We start from the raw sequence: 12,471 nt of genomic DNA on the forward strand, positions 1-12,471 counted from the left end.
TGCATTTTAATTTGCCTTTACATCATACTTACAGCTTGTAGCTCATCCTCTGATTAATGTCTGCTGGCCTTTTTGCTGTCACCTGATTAGGCTCTGGCATACAGGAGGAGACATTCCTGTAAATCATCAGGTGCATTTTCTTGTACTTCTGTATCTCATCCTATTTCCACTTTTTCACATTCAGTAGTACTTTTTTGCAAGTTGTCTTTAAGATGTTTTGAAGTTATCTTGCTTTGAAGTCTCTTATAATTATATGAAGCAGCAACTGATTTCCTATTTCCCTCTGTCACTGAGGGTGCTGAATGCAATCACTGTCAGGAGTGGTCCATAAGCAACTCCATTGCTGATTTTGTTTCAGTCTGATAATTGGGATCAAAGGTATCTTGTGACTATCTTGTTGGCCTTTTCATCTGACTCTGGTAGCACAGGTTGAAAACCAAGTCTGGTATCATGTAAAGCTATAGCATGAGGGCTTGGTAATTTTGATATAGTTTGATTTTTACATGCATCTAGAACTGTGATACCACTGTGGGATGCACAAGTAGCTTGCAGCTAATCTCTGCTAGTGTCTGTATTGGGTTTGTATGTATTATGAGAATTAGAATGATCAATTTCTTTTACTTTAGCCAGTTACAAACCAGCTTTATCCAGTTTTGGCCCTTGCAATTATTGAGCTGTGCATATCTTTGTAACCACTTTTCAGTTTTTGTCATGTCCTTAAATTTCAAAATGAAATGCAATTGAAGGGGACAAAGGGGTGCTAATCACAGTACCATTTGCTTGTTGGTTCATGTCCAGTGTTCTCTGTCCCTCCGAGGTTGGATTGTTCTCCACTGGCAGTGGAGCATGGTAATGCTTCTTTATTTACTCTTCTGATATACAGCTGGTCTCATGAAACTATACTGCAGTAAATGAAAGAAAATGTGACTGTAGTCATACTTGAATATGTGTACTCAAATACTTTGATTTAGTTATTGATAATTTGTGGCTAGTCTTGCACGTCAACTTATACTATTGAACTGTAGTGGATATTAGTTGAAAGGACATGTCATCTTCAGTGAAGTCCAAGTTGTGCATTAAGGGGCTATTCTGCACAGAATACGTGCAGGTAGGAGAGCTGTGTCTTTCCAAAATTTGAAGACAAGACTTCAGCAGTAATAGTATTGAAATTGTGATGGTGATAATCTATTATTCCTATTTCATGAGTCCAAATACATGAATGTATTCAGAAGTCCCAGTCTGAATAGCAGTTGATTTTGTGTGCTTGTTCCTATTCCTCTGAAAGTATATTCAAGAGGTGAATCTAAGATTTAGGCTTTAAACTTTCTTCAATTAAAAGTAAAAGAAAACCAAAAAACAAACAAAAACCCAACAAACCAAAACAACTCCAAACTATGGGAAGATACTTTATTAATGGGCTTTTATTCTTTTGAATAATTTTTATAGTGGGACGTGCTAATTCTAGAATTAAAAATAATTAATTGTTAATTATCCATAGCACCCTTGACTTCTCCAGTTTGTTGTTTGTCAGCATGTAATTTATAATGACTGCTGATTCCAGCCTCACTTTCAGGAATGCAGTCTAAAAATGCAAGGTAGAAAGTGATGAATGAGTGAAAGACTAAGGCAGGGTGTGACTTTGATGGCAGTTAGATATAATTTGAAGAATAGCTGACTTTAAAAGCATTGACCATTGCCACCTTTTACACTGTAAGAGTAAACAGGCCAAGCAGACACTTGTCTGTGGCCACAGTGTGGTTGGGATTACAGTCAGCAGTGTGTAGTGGTGTAGTCCAGACTTTTTCCTTAACACGTCTACTGCTCGTGGCCTAAGAGAGACCAACTCTTTTTCTAGAGGAGAGTTTAGCTGTCATCTTTCTGTTTGGTTCCTGGGACTCTTGGAGTCCCATAGTACCTTAACCTGGAAGCACGTCTTTCACTGGTCACTTGAGGGGGGTGCTGTGATGGACACCAGAGTTCAGCTTTCCTTTGTCTTATGCTAGGCTAGGTAACTGGTGATGTTATCCTCATTTAAAAAGGCTGTTAAGTCAGGTCTTGGGTTTTCTTCCATAATCTCCTATATTCCTCCTGCATTGCAGCTGCAGCTGTGGAGGAAGCTGTATCTAGCAAACTGAACTATGTTTTAGGAAGGGGGGGTGTGGTGTGTGGAGGACAGAAGGAACAGCAGAGGAAAGAAACACATTCCTGAGAGTCCTTGTTACGGAGCATGAAGGGTATGGGAGGCTGCTCACTTATAAAAGTTGTCCTCCACCCTTAAGCAGCTGTACTGGTTTTGTGTGTTGCCATGCCGTGTTTGAACATCTCGGGAAGCCACAGATGTTTGACTTTGATTCATATACTGAGGCAGATTTGATCCTTATTCCTAATGCCAGAGCCTTCTGGCTAAGATTACCCTGACGCAAATCCTGCTCCCAGCTCCCACTTCACTAAGGAGCAACATTTTTGGTACATGTCAGGTCTGGCATTTGGTCCTCAGCTGTTTTATGGCCACTTCCTGTGTTTATATCTGGAGATTTTGTCTTGGCTGTGGACATGAGATTTACTCGGAATTGTGACAATTTTCTGTGAACTTTAAGTAGTTCCTGACACAGATGTTTTAGAGAGAGAAATGCACCTTTCTATTCTGTGGCTTCAAGAAGTATTAAATTAAGAAAACCAAGTACATTAACAGCACAGCTCAGATCAGCTGTTCTTAATGTGTTCCAGTATGAAAACAACTTTTGTGACTAGATGGTGTTAATACACTATTAGATATAAGTGTCTGTATTCTGATAGTCTGAGGGCATCCTCTCCATTGTTCTTATGCTTGTAATTCAGTGTTGGTCTAATACTGTGAATATGTTTGCATGAGAATAAGTTTTCTACTAGTTTTTATATGATGGAAATAGTGAAAGTAGCCAATTCTATGCAATGAAAGAAGGAGTTGAAACAGAGTTTGGCTGGAACCTAACAGCTGTTTGATCTATATCCAACTGTAGGGCCCAGATGTGCCTTCCCTCCATCATGTGGTGGTGGTGGGAAATAGCCCAGAGAACCAGCCTGGTGCTTCAGGGGCCTGTGGTAATTCAAAGATGATCTGGAATGAATCAGGTGGTGGAGGGGCTGTATGTCTCCCTTCTCCCATGATATCTCTTTCTGCTTTGCTTTATACTTCTTTCTTGACCTGCCCCTCATCTTGTCAGTCATTTGATGTTTTGTTTTGTACTTCTTTTTCAGTTGAGCTTATTCTGTCTTAAAATTTTCCCTTTGGAATAGAGCTTTAATTGCTGAGCAGATGTGTTGTCTTCATTCTGCCTGTGCTAAGTGCCTTTATGTCTCTCCTTCATCTTGAATCTTAGACTTTTAGCTCATTAAGTCCTGTGGAGCTAGAACTCTTTGCTGGTTAAAGACACTAAAAAAAAATATTCTTATCAGATCTTGCTGCAGTTCTGTAAACAAGCTATTTAATCATGCTTTTATGCTAATGCCAAAGAAACAAATAAAAATTGGTTGCACTGTGATTATAAACAAACAAATACAAAATTGCAGTCTAAATATTGAGATACTTTTCCTTCCTTGGTTGTGGTTCTGCCCCCCCGTAATGCTTTCTGAAACAAGATTAAACTCTGGAGACTTTAAGATACTTTATTTTCTTCTCTAAATTATTAAAAGAGAAATTGATGTTGCCTGAAATCCTTCATGGTCTGAAGCTAGAGAAGAGGCAGAAGCCAAAATGTAACTATGCAGGAATGTGCTTAGATATAAAACCTAGGATGTAACTGTGGGAATGCCTTTAGATACAAAAACTGGAATGCAACTATGTGTTAGTGAAGTCTGCAAAAAGCTGGGAATGTCATGCTCAATGTTTGAGCACTTCAGGCAACTGGCAGTGTTTTTCGGAACTATTCTTATAAAAACTGCTTTTCCTGAGTTTGGGGCCTGATCCAGTCCTTTTTTTATTTTTTGTTCTTGGCTTGAACTCATGTGAACTAGAATGGAATTAGCAAGAGACAGTAAAGTTGTGGTTCTGGGTACTCTGTCCTCAGCGGTAGGGCTCACTTAAGAAATTCCTGTTCCAAATAGTACTTCCCTGTCTGTCTCACCTTTTCCAGGAAGAGTTTTTCGTAAGAGTGAAATGTATCCCATCCAGTTTTCCAAAAAGCATTACAGAAGCCTTCCTATAACTTTTTTTTTTCCCAAGGCGGACCACTACCAGGGAACAGTGTGGCTCCGTGAACAGTTATGCTGGAATGACTGAAAGAATGAGGCACCCTGTGATGAGAGCAAGGAATGGGAATACAGCTGTTCCTACCAACCTCAGTGTAATGTGAAATCTGAGCCTCATTGAATAGATTTCAGTAGTGTAGCATTCATTGCCAGAAATTAGTACATTTAAGCTATCAAGGCAATAGCCTGATGAAACAGCAATGTTTATGAATTCTCTGAACAAAGTGTCATCCTTTCTTAGTCTTCTGTTTTTGCAGGTAGCAATAAGCAAGGAAGGAGGTATCAAAGGAAACATGGGCTCTTAAGCAAGAAAAGTTATACTTTAGAAATGGTTCACAAAAGAAGTTTTTGCTGGCAAGTAAAATTTGACTGGCCTGAAAGTTGCAACAGTCTAGACTAGAAGCAAATGATATAAACAAGTGTGCCATCTGAACTTACTGCTAAGGCAGTTGACTTGTGGCAAATGCTATGTTTTTCATAATCTTGTTGCAAGGTCCTTCATTAAATAGCTGTAGGTTCGTAGGTTTTCAGGTTTGAGCCGGATAGTCACCAAAAGAATTACTTAAGAAATTTCACTCAGACTTTTAGTTTCTTTCCTTTGTTATTACCTTAAAACATATAGACCATTGGTTATACAAGAAGAGAGGAAACCTATTTCAATGGGACAAACGTTAGGATTAATAAAATTTCATCTCAAATCTTTATTACTAAGCTGTATGTTTTATCAGCAATGTAGTTTTTCTTTGTGCTGTCGTATTTCCTGCAATTCTTGTGGTTCTCTAAAATCTATGCTTTTTTATAGCTGATACTTAAGTGAAATTGTGATGGCAGTAAATGAGTTAAATTAACGTGTCCCTGCCCCTTCCTCTCAGTCCTAGAGTATTTTTATGTAAAGTTTTACAGGAAAACATTTTTTAACCATGCAGGGCAGCTTTAGAAGAAGTAGAAGGAGATGTGACAGAACTGGAACTGAAACTTGACAAGGTAAGCTTTTTAATTCAAGCATGTCTGCTCTGAAAAATATAAAAAGATCTGTTTAGGTTTTGTTTTAAAGTTCACAGCTGGGAAGTGGCAGTGGCTGTTCAAGCATTCTGCTCCTGCAGAGGGAACGGATTTGGGTCGAGGGCACAGCTGGGCCTCAGAGACCCAAGCTTGAGTAACAGCAGCAACAGCCAGTGTGAACTTGCTTTCTCCCCCAGCCGAGGTTTTGGATTGTGCAATACCCTCCTGACTGCATGGCCCCCTCACCCTCACGTGATTCAGCTCCACAGTGGGAGACACATGCAAACTAATTCAGCTTTCAAGTGAGTTAAAAGTCAGGGGTTGGCCATCCCTGCACTTAGAGCTTATGTTTTATGACAACTGCATACTGTGAGGACATCTGGATACTCTTTGTTTGAGAGATTTAAAGTCAGTGCTTTCTGTCTTTGGTAGGCTCTGGCACAGTCACAGCAGGATAGGTATAGAAATCCTTCACTTTCGTGTGGAGGACTTAACCACTGTAAAATTCATCCTGCTTTTTGTCATGCTTTGTGCATGTATATAAAAGGTTATATGTCGCACCTTCTCCGTGCCTTACAATCAATTATTGGTTTTGTTACCAGGAGTATTTGGAGGCTTTTGTTCCTTCTTTGCTAGTATTTCGAGGGTGGCTTACTTTTGTTTTACATCTGTACAAAGCCTCCTTTCCTTAGTGTTTTATGTGAAATGTTAAAAATTTTTTTTGCCTGTGTTTTAATATGGTAGGCAGATGTCATTTGTTCACCTCCTTAGCTACTTTTTTAATATGAACTTCTGTTTCTACAGCAGTGAGTTGGCTGCAGAAAAATAGAGACGAAGTCAGTGTCCAGTGTTAAGTCTGAAGACTTTTTGTTACTACTTGTAATATTTCTACCTTTTGTAGTTAATAATGTAACCATTTGCTCTTTCAAAATAAATTTAAGATACTTGATTTTTGATTTGGTGTGACTGTTGGTGAAACTGATGGGCATAAGACACATTTTTACTGTATGGGTGATGAATCTGTTTTGGTAGATTAAACCATGTAAGTATTTAAAGGATCTGAAAAAACCTATCTTGGAAGTTTGTGTTTTCCACTAATCTGAAAGGGTCATTTTGGGGGAAAAGAATTCTCAAATTCCATAAGGGGTGCTATTCAGGGCCTTGTCCCTAACCTCTTGCACGAAGCCAGTGCCAGGTATACCATTCTACCATGTAAAAGCTATAATTGTAGTATTACTCTTTGCCTTGAGATTGTATCCTAGTATTCTTTAAAACAAAAACACCCAAACCCATTTACTTCCCTGACAGGAAAGCAAGTACACAAGGTAAGTATTTAAGTAGTTCAATTGTAATGTGAAGTCATCTAGTATAACACTTAAGTTGAAAGCCAAGCTTCTTGTGTGAGCTGAAGTAACTATGGCCTGAGGGTAATGATTTGTCTAGACTGGTTGGTGACTTTTTCTGCTCAGTTATACTAAACTTATTTTTATTGTTCCACAATTGTGACTTTGGGCTATATTATCTGCATTTTTTTTTTCCCCCTCTGGAAGAAAGGACACTGGGTTCAGGGTTGTGAACCACAAGAAAAAGTGAAGGGAAAAAAAAGGATCATGTTGGTAGTGGTTTTTCTGTCCATTGTTCAAGCAACTTGGCCATTCATCAGAATGTGGGAGATGATGCTCAGATTTCTTCTTTTCCTAAGAGGGTCTGAGCCAATATAAAAATTACTGGGTAAATAAGGAAGGTCACTTGGGTGGTTTCTTTGCCCCAGCATAGGATCAAGTACTTCTGTGTTGTTCTTGATGAAAATTTGTCTAACATCCTTGAAGTAGTAGCCTTGAGTAGTAGCCTTTTCAATGGCGTATCAGTTGACCTAGAATAGTATTTTTATAGCTAGCACTATACAACAGAAAGCTTTTCATAGAATTTGGGGCTCTGTAAATTTGGAATTTAACTTCTGAAATCCTTGTTTCTTAGATGTAACTAAGCTCAGTGTGTTTCATGGTTATATGGTGATGTAACAAATAAAAAACAAACACCAAAGATTTCTGCTTTATCATTTTTTCCTCCTCTTAGCTGGTGAAGCTTTGTATTGCAATGATTGATACTGGGAAAGCATTCTGTATAGCCAACAAGCAGTTCATGAATGGAATTCGAGACCTTGCACAATATTCCTGTAAAGATGCATTGGTTGAGGTAAGCTCTTTGAGAGATGAAAATGGACGGAGAAAAACATAATTTAAAAGGGGTAAAATATAGCAGTTGGCAAGAGTAATAGTTGAAGTTTATACTATTATTTACCTCTTTGCTCTTTTTGTCTTTGAGATGTCTTAAGAGTGAGCTTTTTTGACTGTGGTGCACTGCAAGGGTCTGTGCTATTTACTTTGAGCTTTAACCTGCAATGTCAAGGGTTTTCCAAACTGCAGAAAATATGTGTTAGGTTAGGAGTAGTCATCTTGGGAGGAGTGGAGAAAGTCGGGTTGAAGCTGTGGACAGCTGCCCTGTTTACTTTGCTAAATAAAGGGGTTCTAGATGAGGTCCTAAAAGCCAGTTCTCTGCAACTAAATTCCTGGAGTTGATCTCTTGTGTCCTGGAACTTGCACTCTCTAATACACAGAAATTTAAATGTTTAAGCGTACAGAGCCCACTTTGATGGTGTAACCTCAGACTAATGTCTTGTTAGGCTAATTTGGAACACCTAATATTTCCTGTCAATGTTACTTTGAAATGAGGTATGAAATTGTGTAATATGCAGGTATAATTATGTGCACATCTCTGTGTATATTATCTATGTTTAATGCATGTTATGTAATAGGACATCAATTGAATATATGCATCTTCACACACTAGTTGAAATATGCCTGTGAACTTCAACATAGTCTATGTGGAACTGAAAGTGTTGTCTGGAAATTTACTTGCTAGAAACAGTGCGATGGCAAACTAGTAAAACTTATATTATTTGATTCCAAGTAGGTTTTTGTTACACTTGTGTAAGCAATAAGCTGTTATACAAATATATTAGGGGTTGTTGTTTTCTAACTGTTTGAGACGTTGATTCTATAGATTGATGTCAGTGTTGCTAAGCATATCAGCTGTGAGGCAGTAGTTCCTACAGTGTGTGTGTACTGATGACTACAACATGTTAAACAGGTTTTTGGTGTTAGAGTATTGAACATTAATAAATATTAAGTAGTATAATATTAAATATTGTAAATTAATGTGTTTAAGTTGACTAAACTATGGGAAGTTCACATAATTTGAATTTTTCCTACTTTGCTTCAGTTTGGTCCTTTATATATAGGTAGGTAGCAGTAACATTTTTGTTGCTTGTAGCTTTCATAGATTTACTTGATATTACCCGCATGTTCTCCTAGCATAATGGTTTTAGTTTAATAGTCATGCTAAGGAAAATCAACTCCCAAGTTCTTTACTGAAAAGCTGTAAACCTCTGAAACATTGGTTTTGTGCTGTGTATTTTGTAGGGCTTAACTTAAACCACTTTGTTTTTCTCTTTACAGACCAGCTTGACAAAATTCTCTGACACCTTACAGGAAATGATCAATTATCACAATGTAGGTATTTCTAGCTGAAACATGACTGATAGCTTACCTCCAGTTATATTTGATAACAGAATAATGCTAAAGTTTTTCTTGTTGATAGTATTTGCAAAGTCATGGTTTAAGTGGTATTAAATACCTCTCATTTTATACTTGTAAATATTTTATTTATATTTTGTTTACGAAGTATATAAATAGCCCCTTTTCTGCAGATTTTTATCTCGCTTTATTTTTTGTTTGGAGCTTGTAAGCTTTACTAAAACCCAGTGCTGTAAGACAGAGTAAATACTGGATTGTTTCATCTTTTTTAATCAAACTGATGGGCAGTAGTGACAAACTATGAGCATATTTCTTTGCTGGACTGAAATAATGATTACCTCTTCCATAATTTCTACTTTTTTCCCCCCATCCGTTATAATGCATAAAATGAAGCACCTCTGATTTGTGTGTAGTTTTCTTTTTGGAAGTATGACAGCTTTAGACAAGTGTAGAGAAAGGAGAAAATGCTGGGATTTAAGACTAATGGTGATTTTTAGCACGTCAGGCTTTATTGGAAAGCTCAGTTTTGCCTGGATTGAAAACTGATTTATTTTTTTCTCCTCTGAAGAGTTTAGTCTTGTATCCTGAAAGCCAAAGGGATGTGTTTGTTCTTCTGTTTTCTTCCTCTTTCCTTGGCCCGTATTGTTTTTCTTTCACTTTCCTGCAAATTGCTGGAAAGCAACTGAAGTGTCTCCAAAGTGCTGAAAATATGCAGGACACTCAAATTTTTTTTTATTTTTTTTTTAATACCACTAGGAGTTTAAAATGTAATGAGATACAGAGGATGCAGTTCAAACAGCTTCAGCTGAAAATAAGTTCGTTAGCATTAACTTAGCTTCTTAGAATTGTCATCTTAATTTTTTTGAAAATGCATGCTTTTAGAAGGGAAGGGAAATAAAGGGAAGCAGGTTAGTGCTGTTGAGTTGGATTTCCTTTCCATTATATGAGGTGTACATAGCTACACCTAATACAATGAAAACTGTAAAGAGGGGAGGAAGTGGACAATGATACTTTGATGGTATAGAAAAGCTAGTGCAAAGGTTCAAAGCAGCAGTAGTGGGAGAAAGTGTTACTTTCATGTCAGTGATTTCTGCAGATTAGATTGAGCAGATTAATCAAGTTGGCTGTCCCTATTTTAAACTCTTCATCACACTTCTTGCTGCTGGTTACCCTCTTAACCATGTTTTTGCTATATGGTATGCTCTTTGACACATCTGACCTAGGTCCTCTATTCTTGCTGCTGTTATCGTTCTACGTGATTGTGGATTACAGGGCTCTGGTAAAATTTGGCACAGCACAACTGTCCCTCTAGGGAAGCTTGAAGGCAGAAAGCAAAGAACAAGCTATATTAAAAGAAGATTTATTTGCAGACTTAAGTAGGACCACTCTGAGTTCTGCCCTGCTTTTTTTCCCTACACTTCCTTGCGGTGCTCGAGCACAGTCAGTAGAACAGTGCCTTTATCAAAAGGCACAAACATAAAAAGTGAGGCATGTTATGGTGTTCTGATGTAGAGCTTTGCCAGACAAGTTGTGGTCCCTGCATTGCTTTTTGTGAATCTATTTGGTTCAGCTGGACTTAATAGCTCAGAGTGTCAGCTCTGTTGTTGTCCTAGTTGGCAGGAGAACCATCATGAGTGAGAAGAAGCTAGAGGAAGAAAGAGGAGGAGCAGGCATCTTCCAGAAGAAGGAGGGAAGGGGTAGGAGGTGGTCCCACTGAGATCTGGATGATTGTCAGCTTTCTCATATGAGGCTTTGCTACAAATAAGGCTAGGAACCAGACTAGTGCAGCATCTTCACTGATTCAGTAGTGGGGGAGTAGCTTTGACAGCTTACGGCAAATAGCAGCTTTCTTAGACTTGGTTTGGAGTGTGTGAAAGGTAATGTGTTAGGCTGTAAATCTAGTCAGATTGTGGTCTGGGCACTTTTTTTCTGTTCTTTTAAGGGAAAAAATGTATACATATTTTTATGCCTAGCACTTTTTTTCTCTTCATTACTGTAAGCAGAATTTCAAGGCTCATATTTCTGGGAGTCCACTAATCAGTTGAGTTCCCATCTGGTTATACTCTTTCTGTATTGATCTTGATTGGTACACTCAGGCATTGGCAAGCTTAAATGTCAGCAGTGGGAGTAGTCCCAGCATGCTTTCCAGCTTGTCAAGAAGTTCTTTATTCTAGTTGTCTGTTTTTCTGGTTTCCCAAAGTGGGAATACAAACAGGATCTTCCATTTGTTACTGTTGGATATAGGACAATTCAGGTTGTAAAGGGCTGCAGGAGATGTCTGGTTCAACTGCCTGCCTAAATCGGGGTCAGCTCTGAGGCTGGAGCAGGTTGCTTAGGGTTTTATCCCATTTGGTTTTGAAAACCTCCAAAAATGGAGACTGGATGGAGGATATAGTACCACTGTTAATGAGTGACTTGGACTCAGTCACCTCCTTCCCTCAGTGTTTCTAGAAAAGAGAAAGAAGCTGGTAAGAGTTTTGCTGTCAGTACTTGGCATTGCATGGCTTTTCATCCCCAAATTTTGTGAATAGGGAAACTAAGACTGAGAATGTTTAAAGAAAACATTGTTTGACCTGAAACTTTGAGTTCTTGACTTGCTCTTTCAATAAAATTATTTAACACTTCAATATCTGTTGCCTTTTGGAAGAGATTCTATTCAATTGGGCCAACTACGACTTCCTTATATTCTTTCACCTCTTTAATTTTTGTGATCATGCCTTGTATATTTCCATAATGCAGAATGGGAGGTGTAGAGGAGTTGAAAATTAAGGCATCATTTGTGGTTTGCACAATAAGTGGCAAAAGGATTTGTCCCATAGCCATTTACATGTTCCATTCTGTCCTAAAACTCAGAGGGTAGATGTGAAGCTGAAGGAATGTGTTTTCATTCCTCAGTTAGAATTTCTGGGGTCATAAGAGAAAATACAAGTTGTCTAACATTCAGGTATGCTTTGGCCTTGGAAACTTAACAAATTTTTCAAGCTTTACAATTTGAATGAGTAGATTATATTCTACATCCCCCCCCCAGCCTCCCCAAATCATAAGAAATTTGAGAAGCATGGCCTAGGACATTTAATCTTAAAAAAGCAGCAGCCATTCTTCTTAGCAGTTCAACAGTGGGTGTTTTTTTACAAACATATTGTGTAGAGGAGATGGTACTAATTACTAATGTATGTTACATTTTCAGCATTAATTTCAATCTGGTTTTTTTGCCAGAAGTTAAGGGCATGTTCTTTCTATGGTTTAATATGTCTTTTAGTTGTTGGTTAAATTGTGAAAGTCTATAAGAATTAAAAAAGGTTGTTACTTAGCATTCAAAGTTGTTTCTTCAAGGCTGTTGGTACAGTAATATTCTTGACTGTTTAATAATCATAATAAATATGGTCTATGAAAGTGGACATGTCTTACATTGTCAGGATGAGAGAGTAAGATGCCAGGAGCTTTTGTCTCTCCTTATAACCACAGTCTTTAAGAAAAGACCACCAAAAGGTGTTGGGTTTGTGTTGTTTCCCTTACTTTATTCCATTTTTTTAAATTTCAAAACTACTTTGAAGGGGTTTATATTTTGATATTAGACACACATTGGTTTAGTAATAATTCTCATCTAATTCTGCATAATAACCATGTGTATGTCTAAGATGAAAAG

The 12,471-nt window shown here is 37.9% G+C and overlaps 1 protein-coding gene across 15 annotated transcripts in view; it reads left to right on the forward strand.

The window, feature by feature from the left end:
- The window catches only part of ACAP2 (ArfGAP with coiled-coil, ankyrin repeat and PH domains 2), a 70,474-nt gene that overhangs the window by 14,309 nt on the left and 43,694 nt on the right, over nucleotides 1–12,471 (forward strand). For all 15 annotated transcript variants that reach the window (XM_049802069.1, XM_049802080.1, XM_049802085.1 and 12 more), the window contains exons 2-4: nucleotides 5,154–5,211; nucleotides 7,306–7,425; nucleotides 8,748–8,801. In XM_049802069.1, the coding sequence (XP_049658026.1) occupies nucleotides 5,154–5,211; nucleotides 7,306–7,425; nucleotides 8,748–8,801 (232 nt within the window). The remainder of the gene's footprint in view (nucleotides 1–5,153; nucleotides 5,212–7,305; nucleotides 7,426–8,747; nucleotides 8,802–12,471) is intronic.

This window comes from Accipiter gentilis, chromosome 6 (assembly GCF_929443795.1).
Source record: "Accipiter gentilis chromosome 6, bAccGen1.1, whole genome shotgun sequence".
Taxonomy (NCBI): domain Eukaryota; kingdom Metazoa; phylum Chordata; class Aves; order Accipitriformes; family Accipitridae; genus Astur; species Astur gentilis.